The 18,211-nt window shown below is 43.3% G+C and overlaps 1 protein-coding gene across 1 annotated transcript in view; it reads right to left on the reverse strand.

Moving 5' to 3' along the window:
* The window catches only part of Caln1 (calneuron 1), a 429,201-nt gene that overhangs the window by 156,876 nt on the left and 254,114 nt on the right, over window positions 1-18,211 (reverse strand). Inside the window, exon 4 of the mRNA XM_052168545.1 lies at window positions 14,039-14,151. Within this exon, the coding sequence (XP_052024505.1) occupies window positions 14,039-14,151 (113 nt within the window). The remainder of the gene's footprint in view (window positions 1-14,038; window positions 14,152-18,211) is intronic.

The following is an 18,211-nucleotide window of genomic DNA, read 5'->3' on the forward strand; positions in this document are numbered from 1 at the left end:
TAAGAAAACAGAATTGGCAGGGGATACTGAGTGTGGCGGCTGTTCCTGGTTGTCAACTTGACTACATCTGGAATGAACTACAATCCAGAAATGGAGGGTGCACCTGTGACCCACCAGATCTTGAGGCTGGAAGACACAGGCTTCTTAGTCAGATCTTAACATGGAGATCTTGAGGCATAGGCCATGAAAAGCATAGGCCCAGGCAATGTAGTACACATCTTTAATCCCAGGAGATGGAGGCAAGCAGATCTTTGAGTTCAAAGCCAGCCCAGGACAAAGCCAGTTCCAGATCCAGGCGTAGAGGTAAGTACCTTTAATCTGGGCCATACCTTCTCCTCGAGGCCCACATAAGGACACCAGAAGAAGGACGAATCACTCCACTTGGCCTGCCCACACTTCTTTGCCAGTTCATCTTTTGGAACCCACCTCTTCAGGATTCCAGCTTCTACAGAAGACCAGCTCAAACAACTAGCCTCATGGACTGAACAACTACTAGCTCTTGGATATCCCATTCACAGCTGCCCATTGTTGGGTTAGTTGGACTACAGACTAAGTTATTACAATAAATTCTCATAATATATATAGAGAGATTCCATAAGTTCTGTGACTCTAGAGAACCCTTACTAATACAGTGAGGTGTGCCTATAGCACTAGCACTTGGAAGGCTGAGACAGGAGGATCCCCCAAAAGCTCAAAGCCAGAAAATGGCATGTAGCAAGGACCTAATCTTAAAAAAGGGGGGGGGGGTACAAGATATCTCAGTAGGTAGACACTTGTTAAGTTAAATTAAGGGCGGGCGAAACTGCTCAGCAGGTAAGGGTGCTTGCCAGCCAACCTGAAGACCTGATTTCAATCACTGGGACCATGAGCAAAACCAGAACTGATTTCCTGAAAGTTGTCCCTGGCTCACACACACATACCAGGCTGCATGATCAGCTCCCTAAATAAATGAATGAATGTAATAAAAACAACAAAATATTCCATACTGCCTAATTATAGAAATTTCTGGAAATAAAAACAAGTAGAAAGAACAAAAATTATCTTCCCTTTTATTGGGATCGATAATAAGTACCATCAGATTTATTGCATTTCTTGCAGTTTTCCTCCATGAATACAAATGGAGTTAACAGACGACTATAAAGAGATGCATAATAGATGAATATAAATGAATTTATAATAGCGGTAGAACATCTATGTAATTACACCATAAATCTAATCTCTAGAGTGACTTTTCCAGTGACTAAAAGGTAATGACATTATTTTTAATAATTGTACAATATTCCATCCTTACAGCTGCACTTGCTGACAGATTTGAGGTGGTAGATTCCTGGACATGGAATTGATTGTATAAGATTTATGTTTACTTTTATCATTTGTGTGTGTGTGTGTGTGTTTGCGTGCACGTGTGTGTGCATGTGCATATGTGTGTGCAAGCATTCCTGCTCAAAGAGGTCAGAAGAGGGCACCAGATCCTCTTCTCTGAGGATCTGGAGCTGGAGTTGCCGGCATTTGTGAGCTGCCAGCCATGGGTACTACTAGGTTTGCTCACTTAACTCAGTCATTCAACAATGTATTGTAGCCGGGTGGTGGCATATGCCTTTAATCCCAGCCCTTGGAAGGCAGAGGCAGGCAGATTTCTGAGTTCTAGGCCAGCCTGGGCTACACAGAGAAACCCTGTCTCGAAAAAAAACAAACAAAAAAAAAAGTATCATATTCTTACAGTTATTTACTTGTGTGTACATTACTCCACATGCAAGTACATACTTGTAGAGGCCAGAAGAAAACTCGTGGGAGTTGTTTTTCTCCTTCTGCGGTGTAGTTCCAAGGGGCCATCAAGCCTGGTGGCAAGCACCCTTACCTGCTGAGCCATATTGCCAGCCCTTAATTCATTCTTACAAGCAGCTGATACCACTAAATCAAATCTCGGGGAGGACACAAGCGTGGACCACATACCTGCATTACACAATCAAACCAATCAGAATTTAATCACAGACACTGAACGTCTGTGGGTCGCAAGAGTTCCCACCCCAATAGTGAATTAACTGACTAAGCTGAGATCAATTAATGTTAAGCTGTAAATAACTGACCAGCTGGTGGATTAAGCTGTTGTGGATTTGGCCAGTTGTTTTCTACGCTCTACTTCCAGTTGCTGTGTCAAACTTCCAGTCTAGTATGCCTCACTTCCAGTTTTCTGTTACACACACACACACACACACACACACTCCATACCTACCAACCCACCTCTAGTTTCTCTAAGTGTTATTCGATGGCCTTCTTGGATGGAGTTCTCAAAGCCAGCCCTACAGCCCTAGTTCAATAACAGGTTTCCCCAGACCTGAATCACATTTCTGTATTTTGGTTTGTGTGTATAAGCTCTACTAAATTTAATTGCTCAAAGGAACCTTCCTTTTAACAGTAATTAAGGAGAAAGCTATTATCATGTTATTTTTTTCAATTACAGTGCCCCTTCGATTTCTGGTGAGGTTGACTTGTATTACCCTTTCTCCTGCCTCCACCTGCCAGCTGCTGGAAATACTGATGCACACTAACATGGCCAGCTTATAGACTATTTCCCTGTGTATACTGGAAGTGTCTCATGGGCTGAGGATGTAGCCCTGTGGGATCATTCTAGATAACATGAAGTCCTGGGTTCCATCCTCAGCAACCCATACACCAGCTAAAATACTACAACACCCATAATCCTAGTACAAAGTGGGTGGAAGCAGAAGGATCAGGATTATAAGGTCATCTTTGACTACACAGCCAGTCAAGGAATCTTGGTCATCTTGGAATACATGAGGATTTGTGTCCAAAACTGAAAAAAAAATTTAAAAGGAGGCATAGAGATACAGCTCAGGGCACAGTATTTGCCTGCTATGTGCAAGGCTCTGAGTGCAATTCCCAGGATCACAATAAAACAAATAAATAATCTCTTAGTGGTCCTTTGTTCCACCTCTCTCATCTCTATTGTCACTTTTCATATTGCTTCAACAATGCTCTTTACATATGATTTAGTTATATTCATCAGTTGTCATGGTCTAGTCTGTTTTTCCATTAGGGAAAGGGAACAAGGGAGAGGGAAAAGGGGTATTTGTCCCCAGGGAATAAAGGACTGCCTCTGGATAGAGAGGAGACAGAAGTGGCCCATAGGAAAATGGTGGTTTATAAAGGTAAAGGGGGGAAATCCTGTGTTAGGATGTCACATTTAATTTTAATTGGGTGAGCCGAAGGAAGCTTTTGATTGCTGGACTTAATATGTTAGTAGCTGGACCTTGGTGGTCAGCCTCAGGGGGAGGAAGTAGACAAATAAGGTAATAGACCTTTGGTGAATAGCTTTAGGAATGTAATCTAACAGTTTTTAGCAAGGCAGAGGCCGTGGGGGATAAGGGTAAGGCCAGCCAGAGCCATGCCTGCCCGGGTAAAGCTGGCCAGATTCCCTTCAATAGGTATGGACCAGCTATTCACAAACTGTTTCCATGTGTGTATTGAAAGTATCTCATGGGCTGGGAATGTGACTCAGTGGGTTGTGTGTTTGGTTTCAAGTTAATTTCTTGGTCACTGCCACCCTCACACCAGAATCCTTTTACTGTTTTTGATTGTTTGTTTTCTGTGATCACCATATGTAGTTGACCCTATCTGGTGTCATAAACCAGTTTGAGAAGCTGTAGTCTATGAAACACCATTTCAAATTTGTGTTTTTTAAAAACCAATTTTAAAAATTGCTTTTAATTAACTCTAGCCAAGGATGTGGTTACTAACTGGACAGTGTTTATAGAAAAAATGGAAGTAGAACAGAAAATAACTGGTTATAGCTTATTCAGTTAACCAGCTGGTTGGTCACAGTTTAATTAGCCTTGTTGCTGGTATCCTGCAGACAACCCGTTCGGATATTGGTCTGGTCTGTTGGATCTAGTTGTATGCCAGTAGTGAGTTCATTTTTATTTAACTCTTCCTGCCAAGAAATTAACAACAGAGCTATGGAAAAGGTTCTGCAGAAAACTGTTTGCAACACAAGAATGAGGACCTGAGTTCAAACCCCAGAGCCCACCTATTAAAATAAAATTTAAAAAGCCTAGTTGTGGTAATGCTTAACAATCTCCACACTGGGAAGGGAGACCCAGGAGAATCCCTGGGGATAGAGGGCCATCTCATCTCACCAGTGAGCTCCAAGTTCAGTGGGAGGCTGTCTCCAAAAGCAAGGGGAACAAGCATGGTGCCCAAGGAATGACAGCCAAGATTTGTCTTCCGGTCTCCACACACATAAATGTACAACTGAATGCACATACATAGGCATATTTGTGTACAAGAACACACTCACAAATATACAAAAAAAGTTATAAGCACACTGCTTATATTCTCTCAGTACCCTGAAACCCGACTGAAAGGCTGAAGAGGTGGCTCAGATGTTAAAAGCACATAGTATTCTTGTAGGGGTCTGGAGTTCAAGTCCCAGCACCTACACTAGACAGATCATATCATGACCTGTAATGCTAGCCTCAGAAGATCTGATGCCTCTAGCTTCCAAGGGTTTCTACAATCATATACATATCACATATATAATCTACAAACAAATGTAGGGGCGGTTCTGATGCTAAGGTCCTGTTCCCCAATTAGTTCTTGATCTGTCAATAAAGAAGCCATAGGCCAATTGCTGGGTAGAAGGAATAGGCAGGACTTCTGGGTCCCTGGAGAAAAGGAGACAGAGGCAAGGGAAGAGAGGAGAGTTCATCATGCTTTGGAGAGAGAAAAGACAAGCAACCTGCAGCTGTTCCTACACCCAGGTGGCCAGGGGTGTTTAGCAGGGGCTAGATGTGACTGAGCAGCTAAAGTTTAGGGCAAGTGGGAGGTGCAGAGATAGAAATATTGCTAAGGGCATGCTAGCCTTGGAAGTTTAAAAATGCCCAGCAATTGTGCCAAGAAGGCAGGTTGAATGAGCAACTGTGTGTTTGTCTTTTATTTGTGGATTCAAATGAAGCCAAGTTGGGGCTGGTAGTGCAACCCTGTTAATGGAGTTTAGGTGGGATAGCAAAAACTTACATGCAACAAACAAATGCATGTAATTAAAAATTCTTAATACGACCATTGGAAATCATCATGGTTTATAGACTATAACTTCTCAAACTGCAGATTATGACACCAGATGGGGGTCATCTACATGTGGGAAATCACAAAGCTTGGCAACAGTAAAATGTATGTTTGACTATATAACATGTAAAAGGTTAATTCAAAATCAAACCCATGGTGTCTCTGGATACATCTATCCAGGGTGTGAATTCACTGAACTCTTGGTTCTGAACACACGATACAAGCCTGTTGCACTGTGTAATACAGTCACGACATACATTATCAACTTCATGACAACCCTGGGCTTTGACTGGAGACTACTGTGTGTCTGCAGTAGACTGCAGCATTTGTACTGCATGTGTGACACCTTCTGCCCTGACAGAAACATGATGGCTCCATTACTATGACAAACAAAAGCCAGTTGGAGTTTCCTGTGTCACTCCTCAGCATGTAAGTATCCAATTAATATACTTTGGGTTTGTAGTGTGTTGGAAGGTTTGATTTTTAAAATTAACCTTCAAGTTGATGACTTGAATTTCATTTTCAAAAAATGGCTATATTGAATTTCAGCTTGGGATTAAGACAGTTTCCAGCACACTTGTCTCTTTTTGAACTACATATTTATTTATGCAAAGAAGTGTTCATACCACTTATCAATTCTAAGAAAAGTTTGGCACTGTGTCTTCTGGTGTCAAACGTTCACCTAGAACTTAATTACTTCTGAAAAAACAAACAGACACATTAATCATTAATATGCAAATTTGCCTTTCTTTAAAGATTATGTATACAAAAGTTATTTTAAGATATTTTTTTAAAGATTTATTTTTAAGGTGAGTAGCAAGTGCTTATGTGTGTATGTGCCTACAGAGGCCAGAAGAGGGTTTGTCCCTGAGCTGGAGAGTCAAGAGGTTGTAAGCTGTGTCAGGAACCAAATTGTTTAGCAGGAGCAGTCATTTCAAGTGCTTGCCACCAAGCTATCTCTCAAGCCCTGTAATACATTTCTTCAGGATGTTTTATAAACAAATGATGGTACATCTGTTTTGTCTACCTATACATTAAAATATCTTGGATGATGATGACCTAAACCTGAGTCCCTGGGACCTGCATGGTAGAAGGAAAGAATGCCTGGTGGATGCCCTTCTACCTCCACATGCATACCATATCATGTACATGCATACATATATATGCATATCTATAATATGCATAATATATACTATATTATTTACCACATATAAACCTCAGGTAAGAAGGGTTAACAAGTGGAAACCTTTAAGAAGCTCTGAGAGTTACACCTAAGAATGTGATAAATAATGAGTAACTCAAATTGCCAAGCTAGACAGAAACCAAGATCAGCAACACATCCATAAATAAGACTGGCTGTTCCATCCCAAATGTCACTCAGAGCCTCTCTGCTTTGATCAAGCTCCATAACTAGGGGCGGGGGCTTTGGACACCCAACTCCCAAGGTTTCTAATGCAGGTATCCTGGGGTGTAGGGTCAGGAAATTTCCTTCTAATAAGCCCCAAGTGATGCTGTCATCTACTGCTGTTGGTCTTTGGCCAACATGCTTGGGCAACTGTGTCTGCTCAGATGTCTCTGAAATTTCCTTCTAATAAGCCCCAAGTGATGCTGTCATCTACTGCTGTTGGTCTTTGGCCAACACACTTGGGCAACTGTGTCTGCTCAGATGTCTCTCCCATTTCCATATTTCACACCTAGGAAAATTACTTTGGGCATTCAGGAGCTCGCTGTCAGTCTAACAGGCATGGTGATGGACATCGCTGCTGAGAGATACTCGGGCTTCATCAGAGGAAGAAGGGAAGAGCTGCAGTGTGGATCCAGGACTCTAAGAGAGTGGCAAGTTGACACAATATTAGAGGAGAAACATCCAGCTGGTGCCAGATGTGATGAGTAGAAGATGTGCCAGGAAAAGCTCAGTTGATTTAAATAAAAAATGAGGCCATGATGGTATCTCACTCCTGTCATCCCAGCTACTTAGGAGGCTTTGAAGAAGGGGTGTCCTAAGTTTAGTCCAGCCTGAGAAACAGGGAGTGCAGGGCCAGCTGTGGCAACTTAGTGAGACCCTGACTCAAACAGGGTTGAGGCTGTAGCTCAGTGGTAGAGTGCTCACTGAGCATGTATGAGGCCCTGGGTTCAATCCCTAGCAACACACACTTACACACACACACACACACACACAGAGAGAGAGAGAGAGAGAGAGAGAGAGAGACAGACAGACAGACAGACAGACAGACAGACGGTGATAGACTGAGAGAGACAGAGAGACAAGGTACAGAAAGACAAAAGGAGAGAGGAAGGAGAGGAGGTAAGGAGGGCAGGACAGAGGAAGGGAAGGGAAGAAGGGAAAGAGGACAGGGGTGGTGTGGAAGGAGAGGAAAAGAAAGAGGAAAGGGAAGGAAAGAAGATCTCAAAAATGAAATGTTCTTATATTTTCCAAGCCTTGGTCCCGTGTACCAAATCCTTCACAGAAATGAACACACTTCATTTCACAGAACCATCTCCCTGCAACCTTCCCCAGCAGCCAGCCTCATGCAGGTAACCTCTAGTCTTACACATTAAAAAAAATCATAGCTATTAATAGACGCTTACTAGCTGGAGTCTGCTTTTTCTTTGCTTTAGCTTTTCCTCTCAATTATGGAAGTAGCATATGCCCACTGTTGAAATTTTAGACAACACCTCCACCCTCCTACCACACAGAATGTCACTGTCAACTTCTTAGCCTGCCCCGATTCCTTAAAGGCATATCAGATTTTCCATTGTAATGTAACTGTAATTGGTCAATTTTTCTTACATGTTGTGAACATGAGGCGTGGAGAATCCCACCGGCCCATGAGTCAAGAGTTCCAAGCCACATTACCTACCACCTGTCCACCATGGCTATAGAAACAGCACATCTAACACTCCAGGCAGAACACAGGCTAGGGATTTGGAAGGATTTCTTGTTGTTGTTGTTGCTGCTGCTGCTGCTGTTGTTTAGCCTAAAAAACTGATATATTTTTAAATATGTGTATGTGAGAGGGGGATCTATGCACACATGAGCACACAGGGTCAAGGGGATTGAATCCCCTGCAGCCAGAATTACAGACAGTTGTGAGTCACCCAACATGGGGGCTAGAAACCAAACTATAGAGTCTTTACTAGAGCAGTACACACTCTTCACCGTGGAGCCATCTCTCCTTCCCAGTGTGTTTGGATTATAACAACAACCGTTGAGTCCAGGTCTTAAGTAAAAATGGAAAGCCAGTGGAGGAAGAGAGGAAAAACCAGACAGAGCGATAATTGTGGATGGAGACATAGAAGCCAAATCTAGGAAGATTCTTAGGGAGCAACTGCAGGTATCATATGACTCTCCCACAGGCAGGAAGGAGTCCATAAGTTGATAGGGGTTCTGAGCAGTCCTGTAGTTAGGTATTCGGGGACAGTACAAGTCAATTTGGTAAACAGGTCTGTTTGAGTCCATTATATAATGATAGTGATTTGTGCATATATGGAAGGGGTCAGAGGTCATTTTCAACTGTCAATCAGTTGCTTTCTCCCTTGTTTTCTTCAGACAGAATCTCCTACTGATCCAGAGCTCACCAAGTAGGCTAGGCTGGCAAGCCAATAAGACCCCAAGGATCCACCTCTGCCCCCCAGTCTCAAGTTACTAACCTACCACCATGACAAGATTTAAAAACAAACAAACAAACAAACAAACCATAAATTCTGGGGATCAAATCTCAGGCTGATGTAGCAAAACCTTACTGAGTCATTTTCCCAGCCTGCAACTTGTGTACTTTTATGCTAGGATATTGACTTGGTCTTGGATATTGCACAGATCTATCTGTATGACAAACTAGACATTGTCACCATCTTATGAACTGAATGTGAGCCCCACCCCATCATATGTTGAATGGTCAGTAACCTGTTGGTGGTGCTATTTTGGGAGGCTCTAGAAACTTTAGGAGGTGGGACCCAGCTGGAAGAATTATGTCCCTGGAGGGTTATATCCTTGAAGGGTATATTATCTCTGGCTGCTTCTTGCCTTGTATAGGGATTACAAGTATGCACCGGTGCACCTGGGTCTTGATCTGGTGCTTGGGATGGAACCCAGAGCTGTATGCATGCTAAGCCAGCTTTCTACCAGCAGAACCATACTTCCGGGCCACCTTTTTTTTCAATAGTTTAAATGTAGAAGCCCAGTCACCTTTTCTTCAGAAAGGAAAGAGACTAATGGGGATGGCTAGGTGGCCACTGGGGTCAACAGTGCTGTTGAATCTTCTGAGATCCTCATTATTATCCTTGTGATTGTTTTCAGTCTATAGACTTGTAGAAAAGCCCAAAATAATTCCTGAGGTCAAGGAGGAGAGATTATTAAAGGGTTTTTTATAACAAATGAGCTTATGTAGACACTGAACAGTAACTGGCTCTCTCTTCCCCAACCTAAGGGTTAGGTATGTATATAGATAGAGATAGAGATAGAGATAGAGATAGAGATAGAGATAGAGATAGAGATAGAGATAGAGATAGAGATAGATAGATATAGATAGATACAGATAGATGGAGATAGAGATAGAGATATGCACATCTGCATACACGTGGGAACACACATACACAAATATCCTGGAAGTCTGATTATAGGATCTCTACCCTTTTTGAGAGCTAGCCTCTACCATAGCCCCAGATAGCCCCTGCTTCATGACTGTACTGGGAAGTAGTTTTCTTCCATACTTAAGAAGGACTCTGTGGGGGTCAGGCATGGTGGAGCATACTTGCAATCCTAACACTGGAGAGGCATAGACAGGTAGATCCCAGTAGTTCACCAGCCAGCCAGCCAGGTATTTGGTTACACTCTAAGTCAGTGAGAGACTCTGCTTCAATGAGAAGGTGGATGGTGCCTAAGGATGTCCACTGGCCACCATACACATGTGCACACATGTGCACATGCACTGGCTCAAGAACACATACACTCACATACACAAAAGCTAAGTCTGATCGTCCTCACACAAGCTGCAGCATACTCTTTTACCCTTCGCCTTAAAAGAGGCCAGTGTGAAGTCAGGATACTCAAAGTGTGGTCCAAAAAGGCCCTGATGGTGGAGATCTGAGAACAGGTTGCCTGCCAGCGAGGGCAATGAGGCAGCCTAAAGTACATTCAGGAGCCTCAGCCAAGCCTTCTAATGATCACGGCAGGCATCGTGACAGCAGCCCCCTGAGAGACCCAGAGCCAAAGCCTCCAGTGGAGTTGCTCTCTAATTCCTGACTCACTGAAACTAATGAGACCTGCAGAGCCACGCACTGTTGTCTGCTCCGTGGTTACGATGCCGCGTGAGGAGCCACAGCTGAATCTGAGTCCCTCTGCTTCAGTGAGAACTGGATACCGGGGCTCGGCTAGAAAATCCTGCCAGTCTCTTAGCATGGCATCCTTTCTACCATATTCTTCCTTCCTGATGCTAATATCCCCTCCTGGAATACCAGAGCCAGAGACCGGGCCTTTCTGCTTCTCTTTCTTATGCTAGCTAGCTTCAACTACTGTCACAGACAAAAACAACAACAACAACAACAACAACAACAACAAACAACCGATGCATTCATGCAATTATGTCAGTTATATGTGTGCACACATGCACGCAGTCCTCTTTTAACCCCACCCCACCCCTGCCACACCAACCACCCAGGCATGGAGGCCATGAGTGTCTCTCCATGCCGGGATGGCTGTCGCAGGTTTCACACATTTCCTCAAGCTGCTTCTCAGAGATCGGGCAGTGGAGCGGAGGAGGCAGAGCAGAGGAGAGCACAGCAGCTGGGTAGTGCCAGATGCTCTTCTGCTTGCTTGCTAGTCGCTGTTCTGTGCTGGGGGAGTAACTGCGGGAGAGGCAAGATGCTGTGGTTGTTCCAGAGTTCACGCAAATATTACAGGATGAGTATGGGGATAGGGATGGGGAGATGGTTCAGCTGGTAAAGTGCTTGCCTTACAAGCAGGGGGATCGTGAGTTTGATCCCCAGAATCCCTTCCCTATATGCACACAAAACCTAAACCAATCAACAAAACAACAACAACAACACGTGTGTGTGGCAGCCTGAGCTTGTAATCTAAGCAGCTGAGGAAGCTGAAATAGGAAGATCCCAAGGGCTTGCTGACCAGTGAAACTTAGCTCAATCAGTGAATTCCAGGCCAGTGAAATACCCTGCTTCAAAAACGAAAGTAAATGGCTCACGAAGAAGGACATGTGTGTACATACACATGAACACACACACACACACACACACATGCAGTCACACAAAGTACACTTTTAAAAATAAATAATCTCAGATGTAATTCCCCCGCCCTTGACTTCCGTTGCTGTGCCCTGCCTTCTCACTCCAGAGGACGGACACCGACGGTATGACAAACCCAGAGAGAGTTTGTGAGCACGACGGCATGATGGAACTAACCTGAAGAGTCAGTGTTGCGTTAGAAAACTGATGCCTTGTTATGGATTGGCCAAGCAGCAGAGAATCTGGAGAATCGGGGCCACTGTGTGAGACAGGGACCTGATAACCATAGTTCCTTCCTTCCTCTCAGATAGCACCAGGAAACAAAACTGCAGAGCTCAGGATGCCCTGTGCCACCTATCTTCCTAGGCTAGGGTGGACCGTGAAGGCAGAGCACAGGGTAGAAAGAACTCACGGCAACTGTAGGTAAAGTGCAAACCGTGGGGACAACTTGTTCTCTCAGGCTCAACTTGGGCGGGCTAAAAAATGGTACTGCTGTTTGGATCCAAAATGTCTCCTACAGGGTCATGGTTTGAATTCTCTGATGGCCCTATTTTGGGACATTATGGGTTCTTGAGAAGACAAGTCACTAGAAGAAGATCCTTAGTGGATACAATGGCTGACTCCTTCCTGGTTTTCTCTCTCCTTCCCATCCATTATAAAGTGAATGACCATTTCTCCTGTGGCCATCTGAATCCTCTGAAACCATGGGCCAAAATGAGTTCTTCCTCCCTGAAATCATCTCTGTCATCTGTTTTTGTTACAGTCAGATGAAAGGTATTAATATGTTCATTAGCTCTAAGGTAGGTGAGTACCCGTTGGGATAATGAAAAGGTAACCATATACTTATCTAACTTAGGAGAGTGTATTTATCGAAAAGAAAACTGTTGTAAGAACTCAAGGGAATACTGTGTTTTGATGGTGTTTGTAATGTTTTCATTTATTTTTCCTGGTTTTTATTTGTTTCTGTTTTGAAATTGCTTTGGTTTAGTTTTTGCTTTTGTGAGACAGGGTCTCACCCTGCAAACTTTGTAGCCCAGACTGGCTTCAAACTCAGAACAATCCTCCTGCTTCAGTCTCCTAAGTATCAAGATCACAGGTATACACTACTCTGCCTGGCTTCCATCTTGTTTTAGATATCTAAAGAGAAATGCCATTCTACTGATCTTAATGGTGTATCTGGCTCATGTTTTAAAAACAAAGATTAATGATCCATTCCCCTAGTTCCATACTCATAAAATAATAGTCACATTTTAAAATAGAGACGTGAAGTAAAAATGATTTAGTGGCACTCTAGTAATTAGAATGCGGGCATCAGTAATCTCCAACAAGGATCTACAAGACAGAACTGGCCGTAAATTGTTAGCATTGGATGCGGTCCTTAGATAAAACCAACATGTCATATGAAGTGCACGAGTAGTATCAAGCAAGATCCAACACAAGCTACTATCCACCCTGTCTGTGAGGAAGCTCTTAGGGTTGTCAGGTTTGAGCTAGAAGCTATAAGACCAAGCTTACCTGTATAAATACATACATACAGACATACACACACACACACACACACACACACACGCACTTCTCCTCTCCCTATCTCTTTCTCCTCTCATTCTACCCTCTATCCTCTCTCAGCTCTCCTCTCTCATGTGACCAAAACTGCCATGGAAGAAATGAAATCTACCATGTTGTGATGGTGCATGAACTGTGACTATGTAACCCCTCCCCCCTTTCCCAGAGGAAGTTTACTAAGCATCCATTGCTCATTGCAGTCTGAATAGACACCTAAGACTTCAAAGTCAAAGTTAGTTGATCCCAGAGCAATCAGGGACTACAGCAACCACACTCCCTATGACAGACACACATAAGGGGACCAACTCTTGTCACTGAGAGGACAGATGCATCTGATTGGAAGCATGTCCGACAGAGCCCTCAGGAACTGTATGACAAAAGACCACTACCTATCCCACCACCCCACCACCAAAACCTTTAAGGCAAAGGTTCTCAACCTATGGGACCTTGACCCATTGGGGGGGTCACATATCAGATGCCCTGGTTATCAGATATTTATATTATGAATTATAGCAGTTGTAAAATTACAGTTATGCAGTAGCAATGAAACAATTTCATGGTTGGGGTCACCACATGAGGAACTGTATTAAAGGCTCATTAGGAAGCATTCTTAATTAGCATTAGGAAGGTTGAGAACCTCTGCTCTAAGGGGAGACCTTTACTCTGTCTCATGGAACTAAATTCTCTTCAGAAGCCCTCTCATGCCTATTTGCCTATAATGCTAATAACTCTGCCCAATAAACCTGTTACCCCAAAGAACAACTTGCTTCATTGTCTCTCTTGAAGCCCTACACTGAAAACTTTCATGAGTTTAGCTCAAAGTAGGAATTATCATAGGTAATACCAATGTCCCCTTTTCAAGGTCTCCAGGAGAAAGCCCTTCACAAGTCAGACGTGGAAGAATTTCACCTCCACAAATGCAAACTCTGCTCCAAGGAAAAGACATGGGGAGACAGCTCAATTCTCCAGATCCTAACAGAACATAGCATAGATAGACATCAACTGGGATATCCAATTCAAAGAACACCGAACACCCCAGTCCAAGAGGGCTCATTGCAGTCTGAATAGACACCCGAGACTTCAAAGTCAAAGTTAGTTGATCCCAGAAAACACAGTAGTGCCAGACTTAATCTTCTGTGAAAATCTCACTTACCTGCCAGAAGATACTGTCTATCGTATTTCCAAGAAAACCATCCCGACCTTCTGATGACACCAGCTTGGGCCCAAGAATCGTCATGAATTCATCAAAATCTACCTGCCCATCTCCTGAAAGGAGAAAGAGAGATATATGAGGGAAAAGTACCATGAATGTGATCAACAGCCCCTGATGCAGGTAACAGCTCTATCTTTTTCTCCTTGGCATGACCTAAATAAAATAAAAAGAGCTGGTGATGTAACACAATTGTTTAACATTTTTTTTTTTTGTTTTTTTCCTAGACTGAGAATTGAAGCCCAAGCATCTAGGCAGGGGCTCTACCACTGAGCCACGCCCCTAGTCCCCCTCCTGTGTAATTCTAGGCAGGGGCTCTACCACTGAGCCAAGCTCCCAGGCCCTCACTGGGGAATTCTAGAAACACTTTCTATGACCTTGCCATAATCCCAACTCTTCAAAGGGGGAATTTTAAGTAGGTACTTGTCCTGGATAGTCTGTTGCTGCTGCTGTTGTTGTTGTTGTGCTTGTTTTTCAATGGAATCAAACTTTTTTCAGAAGAGGAAATAATTGAGGAAATGTCCACAGAAGAAACACCTGTAGCCAAGCCTGTGAGGCACTTTCTTGATTAACGATTTGTGTGGATGGTGCAACCCACCCCTAGGGAAGTGGTATTAAATGGTATTAGAAAGCCAGTTGAGTAGCACTCTCCATGGCCTCTGTTTCAGTGCCTACCTCTAGATCCAGGTTCCTGCCCTAGTTCCCTTCATGATGAACTATGATCTGGACACCTAAGCTGAAATATCCTCCCACCCCCATACTTCTTTTGGCCATGGTGTTTTATCACAGCAATAGAAACCCTAGGACAGTATTCTACACTAAACCAAGTCTCCAGCCCTTCACTGGCATATTCTAAGTATGTGCCTTACCCTTGAGCCACACCCCAGGCCCTCACTGGAGGATTCTAACTAATCATTCTACAGCTGAGCCACACCCCAACCCTAGCCCCTCTCCTGGGGATTCTGTGTAAGTGTTCTGTCATTGAGCAATATTCGCAGACCTCTTTTACTTTTTGTTTAGATAGGATCTCACTAACTTACCCAGGCTGGCTTTGATTTCACTTTGTAGTTTAGGATAGCCTTTAACTTTCAACCCTGCTGCCTCAGTCTCGTGAATAACTGAGATGACAAGCTTTCACTACCAAGGTCCACTGTGTTTTAAAATATTAAAGTATCACAATAAAGTGGCAATAATTAGCAAAAATACATTTTTCTTTGCTCCTCTCTTTTAAAACAATCTGTCAGATTACTCAAGCCAGCCTCAGACTTGTAATGGAGCTAAGAATGACATTTATTTCTGATCTTCCCATCTCCTCTCCCCAAGTGTTAGGATCACGAGTATGTGCCATCTGTTTATTCAGTGCTGGGGATGGACACAGGGCTTTGGTACATGCTACATAAGAGCTCTGCTGATCAAGCTACATTCCCAGCCCTACCACAAGTCTTGACTACATAATTTCCTCTTGCCCCAATTCAATCTTCTGTTGCTTTATTCATGCATAGAAAGTATATGGGTGCACACACTTGTGTGTGTGTGTGTGTGTGTGTGTGTGTGTGCATGTGTCTGTGCAAGTGTACATGTGCACACACACACACACACACACACACACACAGACACACACTAGCATAGCTATGTAGCACCTAAGCTTTTGTGAGTATGCTCTTTGATAGTCACAGCAGGATGAAGTTCCTGACAAGGCATTTTTCAGTGCCTTTCCCTATCATTAAGCAATTCATGACTGTATTCTATTTAAATGCCCATCCAGCACCTCCTCTGTAACATGACCACACCTCACATCTGCTGCTCCTCTGTACCTCAAATTGTCTGGCTATGTGTGACAGAAGTCACAATTTCTTCCTTGCACTCACACATAAACATAGTCACTATGTCTAAAGGGTTTAACCCCTTAAATACTTGTTGAAGTTCTCTCTGTCGGTTCTCCAGTAGATCATTCCCTTTCTAACAACCTTGGTAGAACAACACTTCTGAGACTCAGTACTTGTATTTGGAAATACAGCAGCACACTGTTGCCCCAATACCATCGTCCATATAGATTGAGATTATTTCTCCCCAAAGCAAATGCAATACTTCTATAAACATCAGTGATATTTTGACCCCAAACTAAGAAAAACACCTCAGCATACTCTCCAAGCCTGCCTCTCTCTCTCATAGCCTTATTATCCCCACCTTTGCATAAAAAGCAATATGTTGTTTTCACCTCTCTGGTTCTATGTGCCTGCTGGTATGTCTCCTGGGAGATGTCTTTACCCATGATCTTCCTGGTAAATGCCACCTTGTTCTCAGAGGAGGAGCTGTTAATGTTTTATTGCTTCCTGGCCATACCTTATCTCACCAAGAAGAGTCTGCCAATTTTTCTTTCTTGTCAGTATTTATGTAGCTATTTGCTCAGAATTGAAACATTCCCCAGTAGAAGGAAGAGGGAGTTCACAAGACTCAGGAGGCTCAGGAAACTCCCAAGGCACAGAAAGCTCAGGAAATTCATAAGGCCCAGGAAGTTCAGGAAATTCAGAAGATTCACAATGCCCCTCTCCAGTGGGTTTTACAGTGTCTCATCTGCCTTCAAGTGACCTATGACACTCCATGTAATCCTTTACCTGTACTTCTATAAGTAACTCCTTCCAGTAAACTCATTGGTTCAACAAGCCAGACCTTGGTAGAATCATTTCTTTGATCTGTTATCAGTACCTATCTGAAGGGAATCGATGTTTGTTCACATTTTCCCAGGAAACATCCCAGCATCGTCTCCTACAACTTCATGTGGGTCAGGTACAGAACTTACCTCTTTGTTTTGCCTTACTCTCCAACCTGAGCTTGATTATCGAAGGTCAGAGAACAAAGCACTTGTGAGACTATTCTGTGAAATGAAACATTTCCTGCTGGAGGAGGGAGGAAGGTTTTTTGTTTTGTTTTGTTTTGTTTTGACTGTTTGTTTGTTGTTTGTTTTTGGACTAGGGGAGTCAGCAAAACATACAGAGAACAGAAGGCCCCTAGAACTTACAAGATTCAAAATGGCCCTCTCAGTATTACATAAGTAGCCATTAGCAGGAGGTAGGACATGTTTCCCACCTGTTATCTAAATGCAGAGAGCTCTGAGATGAAGCTTTTCTGAGTCATCACCCATGCTGGGCAGACTTTTTGGTGATAGAGCTGCCTGTGAGTCACGCATGCTCCTGTAAGCAATCCCAATATACTCGCTGGTTCACAGAGGTAGACCACAGTGGAGCCATTCCTTCGGTTTGTCATCGGTGCTCTTTTTGGGGTGAATAGACACATGTTTATGTCTCATCAGGAAGAGTAACCCAAGAAGGCTTGAGACATCTATGTATACTGATTGCCAGAACAGGTATTCAGAATGTCCTTAGAGAATGAATAAGTAATGTCTTTTGATTATTTTCCCTTGTTCAGTTAAGATCAATTGGTTTTGGTGGGGTATTTTATTCTGCTTTCATGCTAGAGCTAGTGCTAACCAAAAGGTGTTTGTCAAGTCAACTTCACAGGTCAAACTGAACCCTAAGGGCGTTGAGTGACTCTCACCAAGTCATTAACATGGCATTAAGAACCCTTACAACCATTTAAACTGGCAACACAACCAACAGCTTTCCACCTCCTTACCTTAGCTCCAGTTGCTGAATCCACACACAGTAGTGTGGCAGAGTGAAGACCCAGAAATTAATCTACTCTCAGAGTGTTTGTGCTTCGAAGGAGCACTCATTCAAAACCTATGGCCAGTGGCCAAGTAGATGTCATCATCAGGATGCCAATAACTCAGCACAGACTGTCCAGGAACACACTGCCTCATAGATAAAACTCCTGGGAGGTATCAAGGCAAACTGGTAGGTGTGGCAAACTGGTAGGTAAGGGAAGATTAATCTACCAAATGGGGTGGAGCAGTCAATGAAATGCTGAGTAGAAATCAATTTTTCTTTCCCCATTTGACAAGATAAAGGGAGCTGGAATTTCACCTTTGCTGGTATGCTAAAAATGTGCAGATAAACAATGAATCTGCATTGGCCTCTCAGATTAGCAAGTACTTCTAAATAGAAAACTCTCCAATGTGATACTGGCAGAGACACAAAAAGGATGCCTTCCAATGTT

This window comes from Apodemus sylvaticus, chromosome 22, assembly GCF_947179515.1.
Source record: "Apodemus sylvaticus chromosome 22, mApoSyl1.1, whole genome shotgun sequence".
NCBI classification, from domain to species: Eukaryota; Metazoa; Chordata; class Mammalia; order Rodentia; family Muridae; genus Apodemus; species Apodemus sylvaticus.